The 14406-nt window shown below is 36.6% G+C and overlaps 1 protein-coding gene across 6 annotated transcripts in view; it reads right to left on the reverse strand.

Annotated features, from left to right (window-relative positions):
- Nucleotides 1–14406, reverse strand: part of POLA1 (DNA polymerase alpha 1, catalytic subunit) — a 189676-nt gene that overhangs the window by 108680 nt on the left and 66590 nt on the right. For all 6 annotated transcript variants that reach the window (XM_031599290.2, XM_090124323.1, XM_031599289.2 and 3 more), the window contains exons 27-32: nucleotides 9600–9632; nucleotides 7936–8028; nucleotides 7281–7486; nucleotides 5865–5997; nucleotides 5149–5280; nucleotides 1510–1684 (exon numbers count right to left, since the gene is read on the reverse strand). In XM_031599290.2, coding sequence (XP_031455150.2) covers nucleotides 1510–1684; nucleotides 5149–5280; nucleotides 5865–5997; nucleotides 7281–7486; nucleotides 7936–8028; nucleotides 9600–9632 — 772 coding nt within the window. The remainder of the gene's footprint in view (nucleotides 1–1509; nucleotides 1685–5148; nucleotides 5281–5864; nucleotides 5998–7280; nucleotides 7487–7935; nucleotides 8029–9599; nucleotides 9633–14406) is intronic.

Genomic DNA, 14406 nt, shown 5'->3' on the forward strand with positions numbered 1-14406 from the left:
TTATAAAATTTTAACATATGTAATACTGTTTGACTTCCTCAGATTTGCATAGCACATAGCTGGTTCTTGACACGAAGGGAAAGTTGCATACTGAGGCCCTGCCACTTAAACAGAATGATCTGTACAGTCAGCCTGCAGTTGTGAAGTAGAGCTGACACCTCTTCAAAGCATTGGAGATGCAATACCCAACACCTACAAGACATAGCCTTGCAATCAAACAGCCACATTTGTGGTTGTCATGCCTATGCTCCCAGAGTAAGAAAAACATTCACACTTTCCTTCCCCACTCCTACCTTTTTTTAATTTTTTTTTTAAACTGAAATGGAAAAAGCTGGTTGTCTTGGGAGGTGAGGACCTTTCATTGCAATCACTCTTCTTGAGAAGCTGCAAGACTTAATTGCAGGCATTTTAAATGCAAATCATGAGTCCCACAATGAGGAGGACCATCTCTAAGTAAGGAAGCTACAGAGATGCCCTGTCCCAGGTAAACAGCCCTGACGAGCAAGACACTGCCTGCTGGTTTGAAGTGACCAGTTCTTGGACCTTGGCCATCTCTGATACATAATGCTGAGGTCCAACTCTTCTTTTAAAGATTAGCAAGATTAACAGCTTCTTCCATGTCGTCGAGTAACAGTTCTAAAACCTGACAGACTAGGTGTGGGAGATCTCAAAATTTCTGTTTATCAAAGAGATCGTGCCTGTTGGTGAGTCATTTTCAGGGAAGAAACAACACAAAAAAAGGCTACGGGGAAAGAATTATATTTTCAGGGAAAGATGTCTGAATGAATGGTAAAACATTTTTCAACACCTGTACCTCTTTCTAGGTAAAAAGCCTAGGGGATACAAAAGACAATCAGAACTGGGTATAAAAATATCTTTACTTTAACATTCTCTTAAAAGCACAAACAACTCTAACAAGGGCAATTCCCTGTTGCTCATTTTAATAAAAACTGCTGATTTCATGGCTCACTGGCACTACTCACATTTTTTTTAAAGTGCCTTTTTTGGCTGTTTGCCTGAACAGTATGAATTAATGAAGACTGTTACTAACATTTTGTTTCTATTACCTAGTAGGTCAGTTCTAGCAAAAAAAGTCCTCAATTACAGACTACTAAAAATTGTATCCTTTCAGTACAATTATGACTGGTTTCTCAAGAGAGTGCTAGAGAGTGCATACTCCAGAGAACTACTTCAGTAGCTTAAGAAAATCCTAGAAACATGTAATAGTAATTGAACACCATCAGTACTATCATATGAACATAAAATATTTGCAATTCTGAAAAAGGATTATAAGATTCCGTTCATGCTAATAAGTACCTCCTGAAAAATGTTACTCTGCTGTAGTCATACAAAACCACAATCCAAACTGCTTTCTATAGACCATATAACACATGCTATTGTTCGCTGTAGAAGCACTAATTCTCGGAAGCATTTCTGTTATGAAATACACATTCAAACTCCTCACTTTGTCTCTTAATTCTTTGAACAAACTTAAGTTAGAATACTTACCTAACCACGTTGCAATAAGAACAGAATCAATTCCCTCTATAGGTTCACATATTCTAGCAACTACTGGATGTATTTGCTGTGACAAGTAGTACTGAGTATCAATAATAAGATTGTCTTGCTTTTGCAACTGTTCTGGAGCATATGCTCGCTGGCTGGCACTGAGATTTGATCCATCCTAAGACAAGAGACACATATGAAAGAGTGTGAAAAGTAACATCGACATTCAGTCTATACAAAGGATTAAGCTTCAAATATTATGTATTATTTTAACAAAAAATTGTTATACAATCACCCTTTTGGTTGATTTATTATGCATCCAATACAAATCCAACAGTGGTTAAAAAAAAACTGCACTGCTGATGCTGGCATCAACTAGCAAGTTCAAGAACGTAAATCCAGCTTGTGTTATTGCAGCCTACACGTGCAAATCAGTAAGAGTAGACAGAGTAAACAGTTCCATCTGTCAATTCTGAAATGCACAATGAAAACACATTGTAACTATCAGCCCAGTTAAAAATATGCAGAGGGCATGCATTTTGGATTCACTTTGTACTAAACTGGCATTATCATTTCGCACAACAAGCAAATTCCAACTCTTGGATATTAAAACTATATCTGTTTTGCTAGGAAATTTATACTCTTTGATTCTATAAATAAACAATTAAAATGAATAGCTAGAGAAGGACCACCGTTCATTGTCATGTGAATTATCAGACAGTGGAATAGTATCAATTTGGAAGAGTAAAAAATGCTGAAGGAAACAAATGGTGACATCCCAAGCCAAAAGAGAAATACCACTAGAGGTTTGGAGTATATTCCACTCTTTAGTGGAATGCAACTTATTTTGTCTGTAGAATCACAGGACCAGTTCATAACTTCACTAGGAAATTTTATTTTTCACATATACTAAAATTCTAAAGTAGAAATTAAAGTAGTATTTTAACAAATATTCAGTAATACAAGCAAACCTTAACAAGGGGGTAGGGAGGAGTGGATGACTAAAGCTTATTTCTTGTTAAGTGCAATCCTTTTGTCTATTTTTTTTTTAAATAAAATTTACACATTGACACATTACATCTCAATTTTTCTGTTAAGACAAGATACAGGCTTCAATAGGGTCAGCAACCACGGACTGAAAACTCATCACTATTAAAGACAGACTGCAAGCCATCGGTCCCTCCTACTCCTTTCAGACAACTTAGTATTCAGAACAAAATTAATTTAGGACTATTCAGCTCATCCAGCTGCTTTGCAAAAATAATTGTAATGCGATTCCTTCAGCTCCTTCTTTCAACAAGTACATTCTTCTCTTGTATTGTGCCATTGCTCAGCCGTACCAATAGTCCAGCTCTCAGAAGTCTTGGCAGCTTCCTCATGCTGGGCTAAGGACTCTCAATTAAGTATAAATCAGTGTCATTCAGTTTTTAAAGATAAAGGAGCTGAAATATTAGGCCAGTGTAGAAATCACATTGCCAAGGCCATCCATTTTGCATAAGGGATCCTTTGGCCCACGTAATCCAACCTACACTTTTTTTTCTTTTTAAAGCAAATCTGAAGTAGAATATATATTTGTGAGATAATTATACACAAGTCACTCATGCCTCTACTTAGCAACTAAGAGGAGTGTGCTTCCTAACACATTTTAAACATTTAAAACATAGTCACACCAAACATCCAAAAATTAAGCATGATCAGCAACTGTAACTCCAGAACATCTCTCTGTTGTGAAACAGCAAATAATGCAGTGACATGCATTCCACACGTGTCAACTACGTTCTTCTACGTTCCCTTAGCACATGCTGTAGACAGTACCACCTAAGGAAGAACACTAACTGCTTCCAGTCTTCATCAGCAGAATTTAGCCTGCTGCTCTTCAAAGGGGCATGGACACAGCAAACTAGTTTCTGGCCATGTTGTTTCAGAACCAAGTGCTAAATATTAAGCAATGGTCTAACACATGGTATGATCACTAACACCATACTGATATTAAATTAAACTAAAAGGAGGCTTACTGAATTTTATTGTAACAACCGTAATTCCTAGGACAAGCAAAATCTATCAGCAGGCAGCGAAGACGACAAGGAAAGAAAACTGACTCACTTAAGATTCATTTAGCAGAAAGCAGACTCAGAGTAATTCCACAGCAGTTCCCTACAGAACTTCATCAGGTGAACCAGCAGAGAGAGAGAAACTACGACTGTTTTCTAAGATGAAAACCACTGCTGACAATAAAGAACTTCAAATAAAAAGCAAATCCTAAGCATTCTTCAACTAGTTGTATAGGACTCTGAACAAGCTTTCATCAAGAAAGTCTCTTCCCTCTGTTATGGGTTTTATATCCCCTGGTGTTTTTATTTTTCTTGAGTTTACTCAAGTTCAGAGTAATGAGAATGCTGTGGAAAAATGGCTGGAAAAGAACAGTCAACTCAACAATAATGAGAGGGGAATGGGTTAAAAGATAAATATGCATTCCACTGTGGTGTGAGTTATGCTTCACACAGAAGGGTGTTGTAATCCCTTCCCACTTGCATGTAAAAAGGAGCATGGCACGTTCCTCCTATTGAACCACACACCCAAACACACTCATGCCATGTTCACAATGGTATTTTTGAACATCTTCCAGCAAGCAGCTTAATTTCAGAGTAAAGAAATGTGACTAAATGTCAGACTAAACTCTTTGAAAAGTCACAGGATATGCAACAAAGTGTATGTATATAAGGAGTTTCTTGATAGTATTTTGGGTAGTGGAAAGGGCTAGTGATTGAATTCTATTCCGTTCCAATTTACAACATCTTTGCAGAAGAAAAAAAGAGTATCATGTTGAATCAATAAAACAAAACAATAGTATGGGGTTGTAGAAGAAAATAATTCTCTAACCAATAGGAAAGTTGAATAAAATTTGTAAAGATGTATTAAATGCACATTTGACACCATTACAGCGTCATATTTAGATTGTGCACCCAAATTTTTTGCAAAGAAAGCTCAAAAAAATGTCATCACTGCAGAAAACTGGAAAATACGTCTTTACTGCAAGATATACAAAAACAAGCAACCACTTCATTGTTCCAGCTGTCACTAAGATGATGTCACCTTCTGAAGTTTTAAAAGCATTTACAAGATAGATATCTGAAAACAGAAAGCTCTTCAAACTCCCCAGCCTAACCAACAGTTTTTGAATCTGGCACTACCTCTATGAATTGAAAAGACACAAGCTGAGACCAGAATGATGATTATAATATTTAACCACTGTCACCAAAGAACTTTCCAAGAATGACAGGTTTTTCACCACCAGAACATTTTTTTCCTTAAAATAAATATATGATGTTTTCTTTAAAATTAAGGTATTAATATTATTAACAGAAATTAAACCATTGAAATTTTATACGCCACTATATGGAGATGGCCAGATGAACTGAATTGAATGTTAAGGTGTTGTGTTTTTTTTTTAAAAAAAAAAAAATTAAAAAAAAAATTAGAAAGCAAAAAACCATGAAACTCAGTACAGAAAACTGACCATTTTAAACTATAATATAATCTCACTACAAAGAAACATCAAAACATTTTTTTCCAGGAGTTGGTTTTCCTTGTTGTCTCTGAAAACTGTATGTTGTATTTAGCTATAAATAATGACATTTTTACCTGACAAATGATGTATGACACTGTATCTCCTGCCTTCACCTTTCGGCCTCCTTGAGAATTTATCCACATGGCAACATGCACATGTGGTAAGCTTTTTTTGTCAGGATAATCCTGTGGATCTTTTGTCAGTGCCTAAGAGATCAAAGAAGGAAACAAAAACATAACTATAAGAGAAGTATTTTACATCAGTGATGGTCAACTCAGAACTTTAAGAGGCAAGATTATCTAGCAGCTATCTTCACTTATCTACTATTCACTAGGACATTTACACAGACATGCACAAACACACAAATGTGAAAATTGTAATACAAGTGTTTTCCAGACATAACACTTTAGGTAACTAGTCTTACATACTTTTAAAACGTTGTTATTAATAAAATGAGAGGATGTTTTTACAATTACTGTTCAAAAAGGCATTGTAGTGAAAATGTCATAGTCCAAAATGGAGATACAACGGAATTGTGTTAAAAATAAACAAGGTGCAAAGTGAAAGCATTGTGCGAAATAGAAAAATATCAGGTCTTGATCATGTTTTCAATCTACAGAACTCAAAAGGGTGAAAACGAGAAGGTCTGCCTCAGAATTCTTTGTGAGAGCTTCCTATCCACTCCTGTTATTTCATGGTATCATAAAGATCAGAAGGACTTTTATCAGGAGTCAGTATCAAGAACAGTAAAGCTTTCCTGAGGCACAGAAGAGTTGTAGACTTCATTTACCTTATTTATTTCAAATTGATTTACTGGGATCTGGCCATTGATCACATTTTCTCCAATTTCTATAAGCCGCCTTTGAATATTTTCCACAATTACATCTCGGGGCTGATCAGAAAGAATCTGGCCAATTACATAGCTGCAAAAAACAATTCAGAAGAAAAGAAAAGCTTAAAATAAACAAAACAAAGCCAATGCAATAAACAAATTCCTCCCTTCCCATGGGTTACTTCTACAGGCTAAAGAGCCTGAAGATGAAGCCTGATCCAAAATTCAGAGAAATTTGCCAGGATATTTCCTGTCTTATTTTATTTATTCATTCATTTACTAAAAGCAAATTATTGTAAATAATTCTAACGTTTAGTAGTGATTTGGAACTGTCAAGTCTAACTAGTTTCTGTTTTCTGTTCCTGTTTTATTTTGGCATTTATTATTCTTTACCAGGTATCTACAATGGGCAAAGAGGGGGCTGGTGAGAAGAGAACACACAAAGTTAAAGTAAGCAAAGTCTTGCCTATTTCTGTATGTGGTTGGAAGATCTGCCAGCTGCAGAAGAGTTAGTCACTAAAGAACACTCTCAAACATTTGTATAGCTTTAATTACTAATACATTCCTAACTTGGAAAAATTTGCTTCTATTATGATGCATCTTTTCTTAGAAAATGCAAGTCTTAAGAACAGTAAGCAAGTGTGTGGTGTATTTTTACAAATGTAAAAAAGTATTCATTTTCGCATACATTTGAACCACAATTTATTTAAGTTTTCAAGACACAGTATGCAGTGTAAGTTGAGTCAGTCCCCTGATCACCACCTCTTCATCCACTGCAGTTTTTTCTTAAAAGTATTATTTCCATTGAAGTTAAGCACAAGAACGTTCCATGTAAAAATTCATAAATCATCAATCCGTTATCCATCATAATGTAGTAACAGAAGAATCTCAATGAAAAATGGAAGAGAATCAGTCCTTAGTGAAGAGATTTTCTCTCTTGCACTTTTCAGATTGCACACAATACACTTTCAGCTTTAAAGGATGCTGAGAGAGCTGACCACCAGTATCCTTAACCGTTCTTTAAAAAAATCTGTACCTGTGACTCCAAACTATGATAGCACCTACCATTTTCACAAGATTCCAGCCATGGTTATTAAGCTACATACATAAAACTGCAGCAAATCACACCTCAGATTCCACAGAAGGTGTAAAAGCAGTTAGTAGAACCAGGGACATTTGGACTTGCACAAGCATAATCTGTTACTGGTGCCAAAATGTAATGTTTACCATTTCCTACAAAAATCAGTGAAGATACCCTAACACTGATGTTAGCTACTAGTCTATGGGGTTCAGGACATAGTCACATGATACTAAATGTTTATGAAGCACACAGTGCTTAAAACAGCAAAAAGACAACAACACAAAGAAACTCACTTTCCAGTTTCTTTTGCAAGATCACACCAGTCTCTTCGGACTATATCCAACCCTTTCAATTCTTGTTTAGTTACATATTTCCCATCCCCTGCTGGTTCCACAGTAAGGGCAGCATATTTCTTCTTCTTTAACAGTAGCAAAGACTTGAAGACTCCATCAATATCAATCTCCAGCAATTTATACAACTTGTTCACTTCACTTTTGATCTGTGAATATACCAATATTAAAACCTTAGTAACTGTAACAAATTTAAATTTCATGAAGACTACCAGTTTTAAGTTAAAAACAAGCAACACTATACACTGTGTGTTCACATACATGTTTTAAAGATTCAGTAGAAGCAGTTGTGAAATCAATGAAATTAGAATTAGCTGTAGAAACAACTATTAAAGTTAAGGTTCATCTGTTAGCTTCCTAAGGAATTAGTCTGCCATATCCACCTCCCTAACAAAACCAGACAGTGTATGCAAGCACAGGACAGAATGTGACCTTGTAAATACCAGACTCTGGCACATTTTATTAGGGCAGTTACTCTGCCAGCCTCTCAAATAAATTACAAAAGGAATTTCAGAGTAGGTACAGGTAGAAGATGGCCATTTACAATACAGAAATAGCTTTATCAAGGAAATTTAAAAAGAAAACAAATAGTCCCTACCTTGTTCCCCAGCTTGAAGACTTCATCCAAATTGGTGCTGTTGGTGTTTATCATAATGGAATCTGTGTCTCCATAAATCACTTCAAGGTTCATCTAAATGAAACAAATTATTTTGAAAACTAAATCCACTCTATTTCTTTCAAGTCTCCTCAGTTTCAAGACTCAAGGAGATCACTGTCCATATATTATTTTTTAAATACTAAAAAGTAGAAAAATGTAAATTTTTACTGCAAAGTCTGTACATTTCATTATGACACATTTGAATTCAAAGAGAAAAATGAGACTTAAATCACTGTTACGCTAAAAACAAATCACCATTCAGTTGCATACATAATATTATAAGTACTTAAAATTTTACCTTATGAATATTAGAAAAATAAGGAATTGAACAGTTCTACTCTTGAGAAACAAGAGAAACTCTAGTAACTAATAAGTTTGGAATGTCAGGACACAAGAAGTTCACTTAGATTCAAAAAGACTGCAGGATGTGCTCATGCTTTTCAGATAAGACATTTAGCCAATGGGCTTTAAGTACAATACTACAGTTAGGTATCCAACTTCATTTGTGGTCATCAAAATATTATTGCAAAAAAGCCACTCTGGAGTACCAATAAACCCCAAAACAAAAAAAGCTTCAGCAAACAGTTTGGAGGTACTTCACTCCAACAGAAGCATTGCTTAATAGATACAGGAAATAACAATACTACAGTATTGTCCAGATTAGGCCGTTGTTCTTTCATATTTTTTCAAAATATGCATATATTTTAAGATTCCTGTCTTCACACTCCCATCTTTTCACTTCCGCTCTAATTCAGTCACTGGAGTTGGTCCTCCCTTGGCCAGCAGATCTTCCAGAGAGCCAAGATTACCTTCTGGATAATGATCTAGCCACTATGATTCAATTTTTTTTTAACCCTGAACAATTGCAGCTGGAGATGAATACAAACACCTACTTGATTTTTTCTCTTTGACTGACTTTCTGCCCTTCCTATTACCTCTCACTCTGATCCATGTAGCAAACACCCCACTCACAGAAGACTGTATTCAAACAACCACCAGACTTTTCATAATCAAGAGTGACTGTGGGATAATGGAGCAAATTCTGGACAAAATGAATCACATGAAATGCACCTGAGGTGCACATGAAAGACACAGCAAGGAAGTGAAAAGAAAAACTGTCACTACCAGTAAATGTCACCAAAATATGGTCAGATGCATTCAATGACATGGTATTAGCATGAAAAGTGAGAACCTGATGTCTCCATTGGTGAAGAATCAATGCAGCTGTAAAAACCACAGCATGGCTATGTCCATGTTAAGCTCCATAGTCAGAAAAACACCCCGTGACAGAGTTTAAAGGATGCCAAAAAATAAACCATAATAAAACACTAGAACACATAATGTAACAGGTCTATGAGTAAACTCTAATTAGCACTGTTGCTAATTTGCTTGAAACAGTTGCACACAGGCTTCAAGCAGGGACTAGATCATATCTGTGGTAGGAAAAGAAAAAAGCTATAATCCATTAGGAAGGATTACATTTGTAAACTAGGCATCCTAAGATGTGATTTCAGGTCTATTTGGGTTACAGTTCTCTTGGAATAAAAAAATTCACCAGGTGTGCTCTTTAAGGGTTGTTGTTTAATGAAAATGCTCAGCATTACCTTTTGCACCATCTCCTTGGTATGCATCAAAATCTGAAATGAAAAAAACAATCAAAGATTAGCGTATGATATAATTACAAGCTAACGTGTGCAAACATATCCATTAGGTTGCTAATTCCAAATGCTCTCACCTTTCAAAACAAAGCAAACCACCCCTCTCCTGGCAACACACAGTCACCTTGATACTCCTATTACATGACTAAATTCTCATCTGACCTTGTATTAATGCTATTATTAACTCCCCTAAAACAAGATTAAAACAAATCTCAAAATTGCACGTGCGTACACATTCTATAATACAAAAAAAAAAACCAACAACAAACAAACCCACAAAAAAACGATTGAATCAAATGCTCAAGTAAAATCTCATCAGGAGGAGCCAGAATTAACGTTCTTTCAATAATTTAGGTCAATCATATTCTGCATACGTTTCATCTCATCTCTTAATATTGTTGAGGCTTTTCTCCAAAAAAAAAGGTTCTAACTTATTTAGTACTGCCTGGATGGTATCTGCTTTCCAAGAATGTATACTAAAGGTTAATTATCTTCCAGTGATCTCAAAATAGATAATCAAAAAGCAAATGCCTTGGGGAAAACTGAACTGGGACAAGAAGCTGGGATGCAGATGTTAAATCAATGGGTAAACCTGTGTGTTAACCAGGGTTGCCTCCTTGGCCAAGAGTACATTCTATGTTCCCGAAGTCCTCTGAATTTAAAAATAGCTAGAGACCTCATACAAGTAGGCTGCTGTCTCAATATCTAATACTCATCACCATAGTGAAGAGAGATAGAAAAGTTTATCACTTGAAGCAAAAGACATTGCTGCAGAGCAGACATAACCAATCAAATCAGCATCACAAAGAAAAAAGTATAGCTGCAGCAGCAAGGGCTTGGTAAATTTTGCACAGCTACATGAGAGGCTTGGCAAGTGTTTAAATGCCTGGTGTATTCTATGCTTTGCTCTCTTGCAGGTGAACTTTTACATGTATCCAGGTTGGCTTGTTTAAACATGGTCCAGGTTTGTTTACTCTGTACCCTAGTTGCATCAGTGTAGTTAAACCATTCTGGTTAACCAATTACAGCAAAATCAGCCTCATGAACTGGATGCAAAAGTTGCACTTTCACTACATTCTTCAACTACATTACCTTCAACTGTACTCTTTACTTTTTCACTCCCAAAATTCATCTCCTTGCTCCATGTACTCTACCATGTAGGCTCTATTCTAAAAAATCCCAGTGCCAGTCCCTCATTATTTTAATTCCCATGCTTCCTTTCTTCATCTTTCCACCCTTTCCCAGTTTCCAGTACTTAGTCCATCCATTTCACTCTATGTCCATTCTCTTTCTTCCTTTTCATGAAACCTGTTCTCCTCCTCCCTCCAACATCTGGTCCATTCCTTCAGTCACCTGGCCACATTTCCAACGTATTGCCAATTTTCTATCTTGCCAGGCTGCAAGTGCTCTGGCACATAGTTCCAGGCTGTGCTTGGTTCCCTGGCTCCCATCTTTACCATCCTTACTCAGTATAATCATCAGAAGTTTTTCAATTATTTCTCTTAATAGTCCTCTTTATAGATCCTGTTTAAGAAACTTAATTTCCTTTTATGACAAGGTCACTAGTCCAGATGACAAAGGAAAGCCATTTCATGTTACCTTTTGGGAAACCTTTCAATACTGTTTCGCACAGTATCCTTGTGGGCAAAATGTCCAGTATACAGCCAGATAAAAACACAATTGCAACATGTGAGTAACAGGCTCAAGCCTGAAATTCTTTACTGTTGAGGGTGGTGAAGCACTGGAACAGGTTGCCCAGCAATGTTGTGGATGCATTCAAGGCCAGGCTGGCTAGGACTGCAACCTGTTCTAGGGGGAAGTATCCCTGTCCACAGCTGGAACTAGATAAGGTTCCTTCCAAAACATTCTGTGATGTGATTCTATAAGTTTAACAAGAGTAAGTGCCAGATTCTGCACCAGGGAAGGGGCAACTTTGGCTACGTATGCCAACAGGAGATGAAATGCTGGAAAGTAGCATCTGAAAGAGATTTAGAGATCTTGGACAACAACAAGTTGATCATGAGTCAACAGTGTGTCCAGGCAGCCAGGAAGGCCAACTACAACCTGAGGTGCATCAAGCATAGCATTGCTAGCTGGTCAAGAGAACTGATTGTCCTTTACGCAGCACTGGTGTGGCGTGCAGTACTGTGCCACAGTAAAATGAATAAATAAATAAATGGATACAAAACTATTAGAGAGTACTACAAAGATAGTTCTGGATGGAAAGATGTAAGATTGTATGGAGAGCAGCTGAGGCCCAGAGCAGAAGAGCTGAGGGGAGGCTGAATCTTGAAACCACCATAATGATTGAAACTAGAAAGTATGATGTTTCACTGTGCTTTTTCAGGCTGTATTAAATTATGCATCACTGAAGCTATTCTCACTGACACTGGCATTCTTACTTTTTTAAGACTTAGCCTTGTAAACGTAACATTTTCTTTCAACATAGTTTGTTTATACACATTTTCCGGCCACTTTCTTCCTCAAAGAAGAAATTTCTGCACTAAGGATGGAGTAACTCTTCCAAAGTTACAAAGACATGGATCTAAGCACAAACAATATGCCATATTCCTCTTCAGGAAACCTAAGGAAAAGTTAGGCACCAAACCACAATATAACCTGACAAATGCCACGCAATGAATGCCCTTAAAAGGGCTACTTCCCAAGCACAAATGGTGACCTATGAATTTATACTCTCTGAGTCAAGTTCAAAACATCCAGTTGGTTTAAAGACCATCTACTGATGCTGCAAACTTGGTAGTCGGATAACATGATGCTTGAACTCTGCTGAAGTCTCAGACTGCAAAAAGCTGAGCTGCCCTCAATCTTCTACATAGACAAAGAAGAACAGAGAAATGAAGAACAGCAGAACAAGGAGTCTTAATGGCAGATTCTCTCTGTGCTGTATGTAGTCAGGTGTGTACAATTCCATTTTAATTAAAATGGTTTAAAAAGTATTCTACTCATTCCTTTCCTAAAAAAGTGATTCAGATGGCACTGTCCCACTACCTTTACACGAAATTTCAATTTTTTTCTAAAGTCATGGCATCAAACTTCATATACAGTCATTAACATTGTAGCTTATTCAAACTCCCCCCTTCTCTAACTTAACAGATGACTCCTACAGAAAAAGGCTCTATCTTTTCCTGAGTACTCCAAAGGGGAACCAGGAGTCCCTGAAGCAGAATTAAATACATTGGACAGAGATGTGAAGAGATTACATGTAAAAAGAAAGGCCTACCATTTTTTGCCCTCAATAATTTCTGGCAATTTCTATTTCATTCTCTGAAATAATGCCATCTATAAAAACAGAAAGGTAATATTTTTTAGAATAGAATTATCTTCAACTCAAAAAAAGCTTTGGCTGTGCAAAGACCATTTCTGAATTGTCTCCGAGAACAGAGAGGATGTAGGTAATTACAAGAGGGTCACAGACAAGTTAGCTTCATCAAGTGACTGGCATATGTTAGTGCTACCCATTCTGACAGAAGATCACTTATAAGTGCCAACAGCTACAAAACAGAAGGTTATAAAGACTTGCTAAAATTCATTAATAAGGCAGTCAGTAGTTATCTGATTTCACAGCAACACCTGCATATTTATCTTCTCATTACCAATTGGATGATGGAATTTTTTTCAAGCACATTTCAAAAATCTGCCAACTTCAAGTATAAAAAAAATAAACTTTGTGGTTAATTTTTCCCTTAACAAAGTACAGCTGTTGAGAATAATTGTTCAAGATCTTACCCTGTAATGTCAACTGCAGCAGAACAAAGAGTATTTAATTAGCAAATCTATCCAGTAATTCAACACCTATTATATAAAATGCCTTCGTGATTTTATTCAGGATAATTTGCTAAGAGGGTTATTACTGACATTCAGATGAAATTTAAAATTCCTACGCAAGTCGAGTCATAATAGCAGTAATGATCCCCCCAATCAGGAGATACTGTGTCACACAAGGTTCTTTTGCAATGCAGCAGCCGATTTCCTGACTTCTTAATTCCTGGGCTCGGCTCAGTGAGAGCCCTTCACACCAATATTTCAGTCAGCAATACATCCTTAATGGGACTCTATTAAAATACCTAGAATAAAAATGACTTCTCTTTTTTTTTTGTTAAGAAGAATGACAGCACTGCTATCATATCAATCATTAGCGGTTTCTCAGAAATGCGCAGCAAAGGAAGGGAGGCTTACAGTGAGGCTGGGAAGACAGAAGAAAGGAGGAAGAAAATAGGAAAATTGTTACTCGTTAGTTTCCTTTTGCAAATAATATTGCGCCGCTCATGAGAGCTGGATTGTCTCCTATTGCAGGCAATCCAAGTAGGAAGAATTAATTGCCTGGCAACCCATCTGTACAGCCATGCCCCCTCCCCCCCAACAAACATATACTTCTAAAAACCTGTGAACTCCTGCGCACAGTGAACAGCTGTGAGATTCTAGTTTAACTTTTTACTTGCAAAAGCGAGACTAGCAACACACGCACGCTCTCGCCCATGAAATGTGAGTCGACAAACTGAAACATTATAATTGCAGACCATAAATCAAAGTGCAAAATTCTGTCCTAATTTGACTCCTGACTTACTAATTACTTAATTAAATGGGAACGGGAATGATTAAGAAAAATACAAATATATAAGAATGGTTTTTTCCATTACCTCAAGTATCTTTTGACATACCTATTTCAAAGCCACTAAAGAGCATCTTCCAGCAAGAGGATTCTGGTGTGAAAACAAGCTAAGATTTCTAGCTG

The sequence above is a fragment of the Phasianus colchicus genome, chromosome 1 (genome assembly GCF_987193195.1).
Source record: "Phasianus colchicus chromosome 1, bPhaCol1.hap1.1, whole genome shotgun sequence".
Lineage (NCBI taxonomy): Eukaryota > Metazoa > Chordata > Aves > Galliformes > Phasianidae > Phasianus > Phasianus colchicus.